Source organism: Eublepharis macularius, chromosome 5, assembly GCF_028583425.1.
Source record: "Eublepharis macularius isolate TG4126 chromosome 5, MPM_Emac_v1.0, whole genome shotgun sequence".
Lineage (NCBI taxonomy): Eukaryota > Metazoa > Chordata > Lepidosauria > Squamata > Eublepharidae > Eublepharis > Eublepharis macularius.
In genome coordinates, this window is record NC_072794.1 from 3,617,154 (window position 1) to 3,632,326 (window position 15,173).

Consider the following 15,173-nt stretch of genomic DNA (forward strand, 5'->3'; position numbering starts at 1 on the left):
TAAGGCCCTGATAGAGGCAGCAATCATTACGAGAGCCTACAAAGAGAGGGTCTGAGACATCCAGAGAGAAGACCATTACTGGGGGCCTCATGGAAATCTTGCATTCACCCCTCGTTTCCAGAATGTAGCATCTGCAAAGTGGTGTCCCAGGCCATCGAGGACTAACAGGCCAGCTACTCTTAAAACTGCCCCAGCTTGGTTGTCACCAAGGGATACGAGTGGGCATGCAACAGCTACAACTGCTGCAAAATGCTGTGGTTGTACACCATTTTCAGTCAGTGTGGTTTGTGGCTGTCAGGGTCCCATCAGTTCCCTTGCTGAGGTGCCCACTTTTGTATCTGGCTAATGAAAACTTTGAATGTGGAGATCTGGGGGGGGGGGAAGGCATGTGTGAAGGAAGCTGGCTAGGATTTGGGGCCTCTGACAATATCTCCCTCTCCTCCTTGCCTTTACCCTTCTTGATGGACCCTGCAGCTGGGTGGCTTTTACCCGCATATGCTGTCCTTGCCCACAGTCGAGGCCAGAATGAAAAATCTGCTGCTGCTGAGCTAAATTTGGAGAAAGAATCCTGTTTTCTGAGCAGGAAGCAGAGAGAGACACATTTGGATGTATTTGTTGGGCATTAGAAACATTTGTCTGATATTTCCTGTTGTTGACTTCCGATATTAATGGCCTGGCTTTTATTTTATTTAACTTTTTGTTTCTGCAAAATATTTTTGCTTCAATGTACAATGCATCTTGGGATTTGTAGTCTTAAAAGCTGCACAGTCTTAATTTCATTATAAGAATGTTTGCTCAGAGCACCGCCTCATGTTATCCAGTGGCATTTACTTCTTGATGAGAAGATAAAAGTACGCCTGCTGGAACAGACTAAAGTCCATCGTCTGTGCCCATTACTGTGTTGTGGCTAAGAGACACGCACAGGAGTTTAGTTCACCGCAGAGCCTCGCTCACCGACTCCTCTGCGCTAGAAGCCGTCGAGGCATCTTGGGGCGGGCCGTTCCGCAGGTTGAGGGGCGCGAAGAAGGGCGCTCCTTTCGGCCCTCCTGAAGGCGTGCTTGTCAGCCTCCCCCGAGAGGGAACGTCGCGGAGCTTGGGGTGCCTCCGGCTGCTTGAGGAGGGGAGCTGCCCCGGGCGGCCCTCGCTTGACTCCGCGCGAAGCCGTGCCGGGCGAGGCGAGCGGCGGTCTGGTCCGGTCCGGTCCGCCTCTCCTCCTGCCCCCGCCCGCAGCCGGCTCACGAGCCACCAATCCCGGCAGCGGCGCGCTATATAAGCCAGCGCCAGCGACTGGGGACCGCGGGCAGCCTGGACTCCAGCCTTGCGACGGCCGCGCCATGGAGCGGAGCCGCCGAGGGGCCGGTGCCGCCAAGGCGCCCAAGCACCTGTGGCGCCAGCCGCGGCCCCGCATCCGCATCCAGCGCCGCTTCCACTCCGACACCGAGAAGTACTTGCGCGGCGGCGAGGGCGCGGCCCGGCCCGCCCTGCGGACCCCCCGGATGTCCTGGCCCTCCTCGCTCCACCGCCGGTAAGGGGCTGCGGGGCGGGCTCCGCTGCGGCCGGAGGGCCCCTGCCTGGTCGCGCTTTGCCTGCTCTGCGCGCGTCTGTTGCGTGACCCGCCTGAAGCGCGCGCACGCACTTTGGCGGACCCTTCTCGCTTTCAAGCTCTTGCTTGGCACATGCTCTGCAGAGCAGAAGGGGGTGCCTAAATGGCAGCTTTGGGGGGGGGGATGGGGATCACTTCCAGGGCTCTCCGCTCTCGACACAGGGTTAGGTCTGCATCCCATAAGCTGCTGATGCTCCAGCAGACCCACACGTATTCTTCGTGGGGGAAGGGGGTGGGAGGTAATGGTACTGAAAGGCAACTCTGCGCATGTATAGAGTGCTTTTCCTTCACCCCTGAGCACAAGCAGCCCGCTGAAGAAAGGAACGGGACCGACTGCAAGCCGTGGAGCCCAGCAGGCCACTCTCTCTGCTCCCCCCTCCCAACTTTGGCAATGGCAGCACAGGCTCCCCCCGCCCCCCTTTTAGAGGCCTGAGGGGTGCGGGACTTTGCACCCCCCCCCCCTTTTCAGCCCTCCCTGCTCTGTGGAGCGCTTAGGAGTCTGGAGGCCCTTCCGAGCCTTCCAGAGGCGAGTTCTTTTCTCCACTCAATCCGGTGAGTTGCTTTTCAGGTAGGCTTTGTTACCAGATTACAATGGGGCTCAGATGTTCCAATCTGAGCCTGGTAGGAAGTACAAGAATAATGGAGGTGATTCTGTTGCTTTTTGTAAGGAGAATAAAGGTGCTGCTGCTGCTGCGTCCTGAAAGAGGGGTGGGGGTGGGGGTGGGGGTGGGGAAGAAACTTGCAGGCAGAGCTGTGAGAATGGGCAAAGCAGCAGGAAAAGGCTGGCCTGTTCCTCCCCTCCGCAATCCAGAGGTGGGGAGGAGATTCCACCCCCACCCCTGCCTGCCGCTGCTCAACTCTACCAGCTGAGCTGGATTTGAAAGCCCAAGAAGCAGAAGAGGGCTTTGAAATGGGGAGCAGCAAAGGCACCCACTCTCTGGATCCAAGCTTAGCCGCCCGAAGGGATGCCTGCTTGTTTCTGGAGCTGAATCCTGGAAGCCGCCTTCTGCAGATTCCACCCGTCCTTGCAGCCCAGGACTGTCTCCTCCAAGGGGGAGGGGCTCTTTAGGGTTTTCCCCAGCACCTGAGATCCTTTAGCCAGAGGAGCCAGGGATCAAACCAGGGAGGTTCTGTGTGCAAAGCAAGAGAGGCGGTGGAAGGAAGCCCCTAACGGGGGTTGCTGTTGCCTGGTGTGGAGGTCTCCAGGTGTCCCAGGCTCCTTTGCAGCTTTGCAAGCAATAATGTTTGTCCGAAGGGCCACTGAACTGCCAGAGGTGAATCTCCTCCTCCCCCCCTCCCCACTTGCCATCTGCATAACAAGCATGTGCCCACCAAGAATCCCCTCCTCACCCGGCTTCTATTTGACCTGGGCCTGCACCACCTCTCAGCAAGCCAAGGGAGTTCTCCGTGGCTGGCTGGCATTTGCCGCCTCCATGGGAGGGTTTCACTTGCCTTGTTGACAGTGCTGAGCCCCACCCCCCATTTCTTTTTAGGAGAGCAGCGCTTGACTGGTGCCTTCTGCTCCCGGCTCTGGTGATGCCCACAGATGGCAGAGCAGTTCATATTTTTTCTGGGCAACAAGTCCTGAATTTAGAATGAGTAGGCAGGCACTTCCTGGCTTCTTACAAAGAGTAACCCTTGTCAGGGGAGCCCACAGCACCTTTCTGCACATCTTTCAGTGCTTTTTCCGTGGAGTGGAAGGTGCCAGAAGAGGGCTGAAGGTGTCCTCCCATCGTGCTTCTGTGCTTGGCCCCCCTGCTTGGGACCCCTTGTAAGCCCGGGCCCCTGACTGTCCCACTGGCCTGAGCACTAGGGAGTGCTATTCCATTGCTCCACCTCACCACGCCCTACAGTCGCATGCCCCATCATCTGGCCTTGCCGGACACTCTGCCTCTGAACATGGCCGCTCTAGGGGGCCATCACAGTCAGCCAGTCCCAGCAGACCCCCACTTTAGGAGTGGTGTCTGTTCTTAATGGGGATATAATGTTCTTGCTAGGTTTGACCCAGGAGTCATCTAGTCCAGTTACCAGTTCCCAAAAATGGCCAACCAGGTGCTGCTAGAGAAAGCTCACAACTTCCCAGAGGTAAACTGCCTCCAAAAATGGAAGTACTATTGAGCTGTCCTGGTTAATTGTAGAGGTGTACAATATTACAAGTTTAAATGACTTAATTATAAGGATTTTTTAACCTTTTAATATATTGCTTTAAACGCTGAGCTGAGCAGACCTCTGTGTGTGGGCACAAGTGGGCAGGCAGAGCTGGCAAGGGGAAGATTGATGGTATCCCCGCTGTGGCTCTGCCAGCGGGCAATTCCTTGTCTTCCCTCAGTGGCCTGGCACCAAACTCCTCTGAGGCTTCTCAGAGTAGATCCCCTTTTTTCTAGGTCCTTACTCCCTGACTTTTCACAACCCACCTCCCAATCAGATGGAGCCTGTAAAAAGGAGTTAGGTCTGGAAGCTCTTTGCAAAGGATAGATTTTGAGTTTGTTAATGTTTAAACGATAACGTTTCGTAATAGTTTAAAATGGCTGCTTTTGAAAATGAAATTCACATGCCTATTCAATCGCTTTCTATACACCTTTGCTCCGTGAATCTATCTAAACCACCTTGAAGGTTATGTTTGTCTCCACATCTTGTGGCAGTAAGTTCCACAAGGTAGTTATGTGTTAAGCTGGAGAATGCTTGCTTTTTTCTTGCTCTAAACCTGGTGCTAAACAGTGATGAAGATTGTTTCTTTTCGTACCTCAGTTTTAGAAATGTCTGTCGGGGCACTGGCTTGTCTGTACGTCCTGGATGGATTGTCCTTAGAATATGACTTTCTCCCCCCCCCCGCCCCCCCCCCACTCACCCATGGCTCCATTGACAAGCCTCTGCTGGCCATCACCACAGACCAAACCTCTTAGCCCCAATCCCGTTGGCACTCAGTGCCTCCTGCTCCTGAGAAGACCAGCCGTCCTCAGCCAAACTCAGAGCAGATGGTCTCTGCAGCATGTCCCAACTGCTGCTCCAAAGCAAAACCATCTATTTTTAAGACCAAAGTCTACGTGATTGATGCTGGCAAGGGCTAGGTGGAGAGCTGGCAAGGGCTAGGTGGAGAGCGGCATGTGTGTGTGTGTATTCCCAGTCTGAGCAGCGTTATTTTCTCTTGGAACGAGCTGTTTTTATACCATCTGAAACTATAAAAGCAGGCCTGGCTCGGCTGATACCAGGGAGTAAGAACTGTTAATTTTTTTAAATTGTTCTTTTGACCTGGAACTGGAGAGAAGGAGAAAAAGAGCTCATGCGATACATCTGGCGATACATCTGACAAGTGGCCACCCCACCCTATGGGATCTTTTGATGTTGAGGGATCTGTGCGATATGTGCGCTGCTGTGTTTTATTGATTGTATTGTTGTAGATTTTATTGTTATGCTACCTGTTTTTATTTTTGTACTGTATTTACTGAAGTGATCTGCTTTGAGCCTGTTCGTGAGGAAAGCAGGCTATAAATATAATTAAATAAATAAATGCATGATGGGTGTGTGTGGTGTATGTGTGTGAATTTCAGCACCCCAAGATGCTCTCAGGCGTGAGAGCATTTTGAGCGGTTGGCTATGTGGTGCTGCAGAATGAGGATCTGGTGGCTTGTCTCAGTTGCCCAGAGGAAAAAATTCTGATCTGGTATCGTAATGCCCCCCCCTCCAAAAGGCATGCCTCTAACCCTAAGGCCAGGAGGATTATGAGCTATGAATTTCTCTGGCTGGAGCCCCCCCTCAACCGGCAAACACTGCCAGAGCTTGTAACTGATCCTGATTTGAACCCTCAGGCGCTGAGAATTGCAAAGCTAAATTTGAGCTAGGATAAAACCTTCGGAACTTCCTGCCACAGGAAATCCATCTGGTTTCTTTCTTCTTGGTCTTCCAGAGATCTATAAAATCTGTAGCTGTTTTTAGATGACATTTGTTAGAGTCTGAACCCATCCTTTCTCCTGCTGACGGATCTTCATTTTGTTCTGAAAGAGGTGCTTTGAATAAGTTCTTTTTACTGTTTTTAGTATTTATGCTGATTGTTTTTTTAATTGCTGCTTTTGTATTTCTAATTTTGTTCTGTGATGCTGGTTATGGGGCAGTGTGTGTGTTTTTTAAAAAATAAAACGTCTGTATATTCTAATTTTGTGAGCTTCACTGAGTGCCATTTTCGGTAAATGAGCAGCCCGATCCTGAGGGCGGCTGTCGTGGTGGCGCCCAGCAGCAGCCACAGCTGTGATGCTGGTGGCCTGTTCCCTGTGGGCATTCCACAGGCTGCATAGAGAGCACACCGGAGTACCTGGCAGCCCTCACAACACCCACCATTCAGGCTGTGGAGCACACTGACATCCTTCTGAGCAGCAAGCACAGGCACAGCCAACCCACTGCCTTCCACGACCACCACACACCTCCCCAACACCATGCCCACTCCAGCAGAGGGATGGAGGGAAGGGAGGAAAGGCCTAGAGACAGCGCTACCCCACCACAGGCTCCTGGTGAGAGCGGCCAGTGCCCCAGAGCCAATGCACCCCAGGGAGCACCCACAGACGAGCGCCTGAGTTCCAGCTCCTAACCAGCCTGCTGTGTGCCAGGCAGGAGGATGGCAAGCCAAGCATTGAGGCACCAAGAGCACCCCCCCCCTCCACTAGGGAGGGACACTTGAATGTCAGAGGGAACGCATGGGCCTGAGCTGGAGGGGACTGGGGATGGCAGCCAGAAGACAAAGTGCACCCATTCTCCTGGCAACAGCCCGACCGGTGCCCTAAGCATTGAGCCAAGCAGGAGGAGCCCCATCAGGCATTAGGCATCCCACTGCAGCACTGATGTCGCCACCAGTCGTGGAGCTCCGGGCAGGAAACATTGTAGAGACAGGCATGGCCCAGTGGAAAGGCACTGGGAAAGCACAGGCAGGAACCCTGCTCCAGTTCCCACAGGGGGAGAGGCCAGAGGCAGGCCAGCAGTGCGTAGCCATTTTGCCTCCCAAGGGGAGTGGGTGGGACAGCCGAGCCACTGGGCTGTCCTGGACACCCATTTGGCTTACACGCACCCTCGCACCCCACACGGAATGCTCCCATTACTGCCATTGGCCTCCTTGGGCCCCTGCGCAACCCCTACCCTGAGACATTCCCCCCACACATACATGCCCTACCAAGCTGCACGGCTTGTCAGATACCAGCAGTGTTGTGGGGGACAGTGAGACCCTGAGACCTTCTGCCCCTTGCTCCCTCGGAACACCCCCCAGCCCACTTCCCATGTGAGTTGCACACATCCGCCAGTGGACTGTGTGAATGGGAAGGGGGGTGGGCTGCAGGGGGCGGCCGTGTCAGCCTGTTGCAGCAAGAGGTGGGCCACAACTCGCAAAAGCTCATCTTGAAAAACAGACTGTGCAAGGGATACTTGGATCTTTATTATATATATATGTGCAGCACTGTGAAGACAGCATCATTGATCCCAGCATGGGCTTTGAAAATGTGAAGGGCAGATCGTTCTGGGAAGCTCCCCTGGGCTGGGGCAGAGAGTGGCTTGGTGGGAGGGGGTTAGGGTTAGGGGCCAGGGAGCAAGCCTGACCCATGCAACAGGTGGGGCCACAGCACTCAATAGCTCCAGACTTTACTGAACGGCAGCAGCAAAATAGTGCCAAGAGAGGAGGGGGGCGCTGGGTCAGCGGAAGAGCCCCTGCTTTGCCTGCAGAAGGCCCCAGGTTCAGTCCCCAGCATCTCCAACAAGGATCAGAACGGAGGGGATGGGAAAGAGCTCTGCTTGAGACCTGGAAGGAGGGTTACAAACAGAAGATGCAGAATTGCAGTAAAGGGGGGGTGAGCATTGTAAGCATTGTAATCTACTATGATACTATTCCTTATAGAGGCAATTCCTGAGCTGATCAGTTATACTGTAGTAAATAATAACTGAGTTTATATTCCGCTCTTCCACACAAATTAGTGCCCATTCAGAGTAGTGAACCAAGTGTTATTTTTATCCCCACAGTGCAGCTGGGGCTGAGAGGCGTGGCTTTCTGTCTCAAGGCCACCCGCTGAGCTCATGACAGGAGGGGGATTCGCAACCCAACCACTTAACCCCTATGCTACAGATCCCTCTACAAGAATGCCTTCTGGAACAATTCTGTTTTGCGCAGAGAAGTGAGGAGGGGGGCTTTTCTAATATCCTCAGGGAGTCTGTTTTACATTGTAGAAACTACCACAGAGAATGCACGTGAACAGGCAAGTTCCTTTGGAAGGTTTTGCTCAGATGAATTTAGCTGTTGTGGTGAACCTCATTTTAAAAATCCCTAGATGCAAAAAACTAACATGTAAGGAGAGGGACTCCACCCCAGCCTTGGAGTGCTAGATTTCTATGTGCATTTTTTTTTTTTGCATTCATTCCTGTGAGCTCCCCTCTGCAGTCTGGAGTACAGCTCAGATGCAGGTGAATTTTCTCTGTTATAAACAGGGGTACACAGAGGCTGTTTTCATGGGGGTGATGAGGAAGAACCAAAGCCTCCCATTGCGGTCTCCTCTGAGGCCTCTACTTTGACATCTATCCAATTAAGCCCAACCTGTTCAGCGTAGGATCCAATTTCCAGGTTCCCTTGGCAGGCACTCTTAACCTGTCTATGGACTCTCCACAAAAGAGAATTCATTTACATTGGTTTCTGTTGCTGTATCACACTGAATCCTGCATAGATCTGGGGAAATGAATGCTTTCTACCACAGGCAAACTTCTGTGGTAATACTGAACTCGTGGCCTTTTGTACCTTGCTCAGTGTCTGCTGATCAGAATACGATCTCATATAGCTCCCTCAGCCATTCCCAATCATAATGAACATCAGCTGGTTACCTGAAAATCAGAATTGTACATGTAACTTAGTGCCACCCCCAGAATTTACAGCTTGCTCCTAAGTAGTCAGGCTGATGCTCAGAATAAATTAGATGCCGGGATAACAGTATGGTGTTTGGTCCAGAACCACAGCAGAGAAAAGGGAATTCTGCCAGCTTCACCGGTCATAGGCATAAGCTTGTGTGTGTGTGTGTGTGTGGTGTGTGTGTGTGTGTGTGAGGGACAGTTACACAATGGCAGCTGAAGCACAGGACTGCTCACCCTTCCTGTTGTAAAATCAAAAAGAGTCTAGTAGCACCTTTAAGACTAACCAATTTTATTGTCGCATAAGCTTTCGAGAATCAAGTTCTCTTCGTCTGACGAAGAGAACTTGATTCTCGAAAGCTTATGCGACAATAAAATTGGTTAGTCTTAAAGGTGCTACTGGACTCTTTGATTTTACTACTACAGACTAACATGGCTAACTCCTCTGGATCCTTCCTGTTGTATCATATTACAATTTCGATGATTCTTTGGGGCTTTGTTCCTGTTTGTTAGTATGCATTTGTGTGTTTATTAAGAATTTATAATAACAATTTACAAATAAATATTACAGAAGAATTAAAAGACTCTGAAGGAAGATACATGGTTTTGAAAATCAGGTTCCCAGAAGGCAAGATTTACGGTCTAGCAACAATATATGTCCCAAACGATACAAGAGGAAAATTTTATGAAAATGTTTTCCAATCCATTTTAGATTTTCAAGAAGGAAAGATAATGATCTTCAGATACATGAATGGGGTAATGGATGTAAAAAAAGATAGGTTAGAAAAAACCCAAAGAAGGCAAACTTCTCAAAAATGTGTTTAATTATATGGAAATGTTACAATTGGAAGAAGCTTGGAAGATCAAAAATCTGAATACTGGAGGCTGTACTTTCTTTTCTGACAGACACCAAACATATTCAAGGATTGATGTGTGCTAGATGTAAAAAACCTTAGTTATTAGTCTAGAGAGTGCAAAGATACTCCCCAAAACCTTTGCAGATCACAATCAGTTAGTAGCAGGGCTTTTTTTCAGGGGGAATGCGGGGGAACGGAGTTCTGGAACCTCTTGAAAATGGTCACATGGCTGGTGGCCCCGCCCCCTGATCTCCAGACAGAGGGAAGCCAAGCGGCACGGAGGGCAATCTCAACTCCCCTCTGTCTGGAGATCAGGGGGCGGGGCCATATTTGCTTGGCTTCAGTTTACATTTGGAACATATTTGCTTGGCTTCAGTTTAAATTTGGGGAACGTTAGAAGAGGAGGACTTAACACTGTCCCTTCCCTCAGGTTTCGGAGGGGGACAAACGAGAGGGTTAGAAGGATAAACAGGTTAGGGCATCTGTTTGCGCCTTTATTGCCCTGATCCATCCTCTGATGTGTAGATTGCTAATCTTAGGATTTCCTCCATGTGACAACCTTCTCTTTCTCCCTTCTTGCACCATGGATGCAGGACGTGTTCTGCCATCCATATCCATCTTTAGACTAGATAAGTAAATAAGAATCTCTCCACTTTCCTGTCAAAGTATGGAGTGCCTATAAGAACTCCATACACTTGCCTTAGGTTCTTTTCTAAACCTAAGGCAAGTGCAAGTTTGTTATTTTCTTTCTCACAGCACGTTACAACCACCCATCACGTTTTCTCTGCAATCAATACTACTCTGTTAAGGACCAGTTTCTGTTCCTTTTAATGGGGGAAAAGTGAATATTTTATTTTAGTTTGCAGTTGCGTTGTCATTACATTATATTTTGAGAATGTAACACGGGGAGGGTAGAGCCTATATTTCCTTGATGAAATAGGTTTTTTTGTTTACTTGCTTTTTTGCTTGCTTGCTGCTGCAGTTGATTTTTGCTGGGTATGGGGTGGGTCTATATATCTTTGATTGAGAACAATAATTTTTTCGTGGTAGTGAGAGGAGGGCTGCTTCAGCCACTCCTAAGCTCTGCTTTCAATTTCCATTTCATTTTTCAATGGTGATGTGGTATCTATTGAAGAAAAGGACAATTCCTAAAATGACAGCCTGGGTGCTGTCTCCCTGAAGCAATGAGAAAACCCATCTGCATTGACAAGATTGCGGGGGGAGGGGGGGATACAGATCAGAGGCATTTTTAAAATTTCCTTTTGCCCTGGGTGCAGCCTGGAGAGAACATTGGCAACGAAGGTGTGCTCTGTACATGTTCATGCTCTTTATATTGCTGTTATGTAAATTGATGTGGTACAGTTTCAAACTGGTAGTACGGGGGCAATCAACTAATTAACTAATGCTTAGAGAAGAAATTGAAAAACACAGTTGAGTAGCACTTTCAAAGCTGCAGCGAATGTATTGCTATAGGATTTCAGGATTCTTTTGGTAGATAGATATTTTGTGTCTTTTTCAAACCTGTGATTTCCTGTTTTTGCTGAAGTGGATGCTGAACCAGTTCCTTTTTAAAGTTAATTAATGGCCCCAGCAAGCCTGTTCAGCATTCTTTTAAAAATGTCTTCACTCTAAAGAGTTGGTCAAGTGGGTTGTAGGTGTGTATTGACAATTGTTCGCCACTTAGGCAGCTACAGCTAACATGAATTGGTTTCAAGCATATAATAGTATTATTGCACTGTGGCTTACTTTGCCTGGTGGTCGTTTGGATAAAAACCTATAAAACACTTTGGCAACTTTGACATGCTATGACAAACAGTTTGAAGATGAAGGGATTACAAGCTGCTTGCACAACCCAGGCATGCCTGTCCCAGCAGACATTCACACACATTTGCCAAGGACCTAAATATCTGATGTGTACTGGCCAGAATATTCAGACTGTCCAAGATTCCTTTTTATTTTATTTCAAAATAAAATAATATAGTATATCTATTATTTGAAAATGTGCTTGTACTTACTTATAGGATATGAGTTTGAAGTAAGAAGATTGCTACTACTCTGTACATTGCTCAAAAACTGAGTGCACAGCAACTGTTTTGTATTCTGCCCTGGATCAGAGACTTCAACCATGCATTTCCCAAATGAAGGCATCTGTGATGCCATAATTTAGTAAATTAGGAATAAGGCAGAAACAAGACTCCTGCAAATGAATGCCCACGAAAACTTAAAAAATGCTATCTTACAGGCTTTTCTGTGTTGCCTTTCTTAGTGTCAGATTTGGGATCATTAGTTTGTTCTATGCACATGGTATGTATATTTGTAGATAAGTGACTATCCTGAGAGTAAATTTCAAAAACAGGACACAGGAGATTGCTGAGATACCACTATAAACGCTGGCCAACTCTCACCTTTTCCTAGCAGCCCAGAAGCGTTGTTAGGGATGCCCAGGGTTGCCCAGGCCCCCCAAAATTTCTGGTGAGTCCCTCCCTAAATCCCCCATCACCCCACCTCCAGACATCCTCCTCCCTATGATGTCACTTATAGACCCAACCACTCCCCCGAGGAAATTGGAAAGTCTACATCCTTGTCACCAGTTGTATTTGAAGAATACCTTGTCAGATATGCAAGGCTCAGTCTTACGTATATATCTGCTTCTGGTGTGCCTCATGTCATATCTGCTTCTGGTGTGCCTCATTGTTGTGAACATGAAAATAAGTGATGAAGCACATTTTCTTAATTGCTCTGCATGTCGGAGGTGACTTGATGGCACATAATGCACACATGTTTTCATGCAGTTATCTTTACAAGGAGGACTGGAATATTTGCACAAGGCAGGGCAGAACGGTCGCCCCCTAAAGCTGGAAAGCTGGTGGCAAGGAGTTCCACTTCCAGCTCCCCTCCTTCAGAGGGTAATGCCAGCCTACCTTACAGGGTTGTAGAACACAAACATTGACAGCTAAATGTTTTCAGTGTCTTGGTGGGGATGGACAGACAGACTGCCTTGCCACGCCACACCACTACTGCAGCAAATGCTGCCATAGTGACAGTGAGCATTTTGCTGGTATAGACAGAAAACACAAGGCTGCACAAGTGCAACGGGTGTCAGAGTCCTCTGGAACATATAATGGTGCCTCATGCCAAGTCCAAGCAGCCCAGTATTGTCTAGGGTTGCCAGGTCCAGGTTGGGAAATTCCTGAGATTTGGGGGATGGGGCCTGAGGAGGGCAGGGGTTGGGCAAGGGAGGGACCTCAGTGGGAATATGATGCCACAGAGTCCACCCTCTGAAGCTCCCATTTCCTCCAGGGGACCTGATCAGTTGTAACTCCAGGAGATCTCAGGGCCAAGCACGTAGTGATCGAGTGCAGCGCAGGTGAACAGGGAGGAATACATGTGAGTCTGTTCACTTGCCATTCAAGTGTAACTTGTCACTTCTAGCTTTGCCCTAACTAGCAGCAGCTCTCTAGGGTCTTGGACGGAGCGAAGTCTCTGCTCTTCAGGACCTGCTGCTTGTGATCGAACTTCAGCCTCTGGTTAAGACATGCAAAGCAGGTAGTCTGCTTGGTTCCAGGTCCCCTTAGCCCAGCCTTGGCTCTGCCATCTGACTGGGCCTCCTGGGTCTGAGTCCAGCACCTTTTCCAGTGGAAATGGATCTTCTTTAAGGAAAGAGCTTCTTTGGGGCCAGCTTTTCAACTGCCATGGGAAGTTAGCTTGCACCAGCTCCTCCTCTCTGCTCCCACACAACCTTGGCTGCCGGCTTCATATCTGGGGGCACAGCTGCAGAATTTAATTCAAAAGCACTAAATTGCAAAGGAGCCAGAATGCACTGGAGGGGAAATAAAGCTCTTGGAGAATGAGGTTTGAAGCAATATTTCCCTATTCATCCACAAAAATGGCTTTCCTCCTGTTTGTTTGGTCTGTGACTCACTGACTAATAGATCTGCAGTCACTTTTTAAAGAAGACTGTGTGTGTGTTTTTCAGCAAAACTCCCATTTGGCAGTCCTCACTGACTCAGCTCCCACGGTTGGCTGGAAAGGGCTGCCTTGGGCCAAGAGGGAGCCCATCCTGCACTTCCCAGAATCCTAAGAAAGGCTATCCCAGTTTCTTTTCCATTTGCCCTGATTTGGACGTGTGTACTTTGAGAAGAACAAACAATGGCATTGTCAAGGGGGGGGGGGCGGGGAAATCACCCCTCCATCCTCATAGTAGCTTCTCTGTTTTGTTTTAACTTTTATATAAGCAAGAGTTGAAAAAAAATGGCTGTTTATTATTGATTTATTTAGTACATTTTATCTCACCATTTCTCCAGGGGACTCAGGAGAACATATTTATTTACTCTGTTTATTTACTTCATTGATACCCTGCCTTTCTCCTCAATGGGGACCCAAGGTGGCATATGTCTCCTCCATTTTGTCCTCAGAACAGCCCTGTAAGGTAGGTTAGGTAATATGTGTATCATGACTGGCCCAAAATCACCCAGTGAGCTTCCATGGCAGATGGGAGTTTGAACTCGGGTCTCCTAGTGTGAGAGCCAGTTTGGTGTAGTGGTTAAGAGCGGCAGGACTCTAATCTGGAGAACTGGGTTTGATTCCCTGTTCCTTCACTTGAAGCCAGCTGGATGACCTTGGGTCAGTCACAGTTTCTAGGAGCTCCCTCAGCCCCAACCTCCTCACAGGGTGATTGTTGTGGGGATAATAATAACATACTTTGTAAACTGCTCTGCGTGGGCGTTAAGTTGTCCTCAAGGGCAGTATATAAATCGAATTGTATGCCATTAAAGGTATTTGAATTGAATTGAAATATAAATCAAATGTTGTTGTTATTTAGAGCCTAGACCAACACTCTATCCCCTAAATCATACTGGTTCTTAAAGTCTGAGCGTGAGCTGAGGTTTGGAACTCGACAGGGAGTGGAATTCTTACTGCCTTTTGAAAGCTTTGAGGGGCAATGAGTTATATAACAATCCAAGAGGCCATTGGAAGACCTCTGCACTTTTTAAGGGAGATGCATTTGCTAATTCAAGGCATGAGGATGAGAGAGAAATGAGCTCTTTGAAGCTTGCAGCTGTGCCAGTGGGGGCTGGATCAAGGCTGCTTGTGGCTGGAGAGGCTGTGTGGATTGGCTGTTTTGTTGACTTTTTGCTGCCTGTTGTTGGCTTTTCTTTCCTGGTGGACCTCAAGGTGACAGATGGGGAAGGGTCCCCAGGGAGTTCCTCCCAGCCAGGCATTGACCGTTCCCAGACCAACTGAGCTTCAACTAAAATGGCATTTCCATTTGGAGCTGTCAGACTGTTGGCCAGTCTGGCCCAGCCTTCTCTGTTATCCACGGTCCCAGGCAGAGAAAGCTCTTGCAGCCAAAGGGGCTGGGGATCCAGATTTGGATTTCTGCTTGCAAAGCATGTGCTTCACCACTGTGCTGTGGGCTGCCCAAGAAATTGCACTATAAATCTGCCTTCTGCTTCCTTGCAGCACAATTTTTCTTCCTGGCAGTTGATGGATGACTGCCAGGAAGCTCCATTAGGTGTTTCTCTGGCTGGCTCGGCTTCCTGGCTCAGAGGAGTAGGACCAGGTTTTCCTTCTCATGGCATGGTGGTGGTGGTGGAGAGTGCCCTCAAGTCATAGCTGGAGATGGGCTCCTCAAAGGTGGGCTGACATTTGCCATCCCAGCCCTGCTCTTGCCATGCTGTGGCTATTACTGGGAAATTAGGTTATCTTAGGGAAACTTTCCCAGTTTGTGACCAAAGAGAACTAAAATTACCCTTTGGTGGGAGGGGGTGAAATGGCTTGGAAATTAGCACCACCCTGTTCGCAAAAGCCACAGTTGTACATTAACCTCCTAGCTTTGTTATTGAGCA

The 15,173-nt window shown here is 49.1% G+C and overlaps 1 protein-coding gene across 1 annotated transcript in view; it reads left to right on the top strand.

Annotated features, from left to right (window-relative positions):
- Window positions 1-1,358: 1,358 nt before the first annotated feature.
- The window catches only part of PDE4C (phosphodiesterase 4C), an 85,746-nt gene continuing 71,931 nt past the window's right edge, over window positions 1,359-15,173 (top strand). The window contains exon 1 of the mRNA XM_054979651.1: window positions 1,359-1,525. Coding sequence (XP_054835626.1) covers window positions 1,497-1,525 — 29 coding nt within the window. The 5' untranslated portion in view covers window positions 1,359-1,496. The remainder of the gene's footprint in view (window positions 1,526-15,173) is intronic.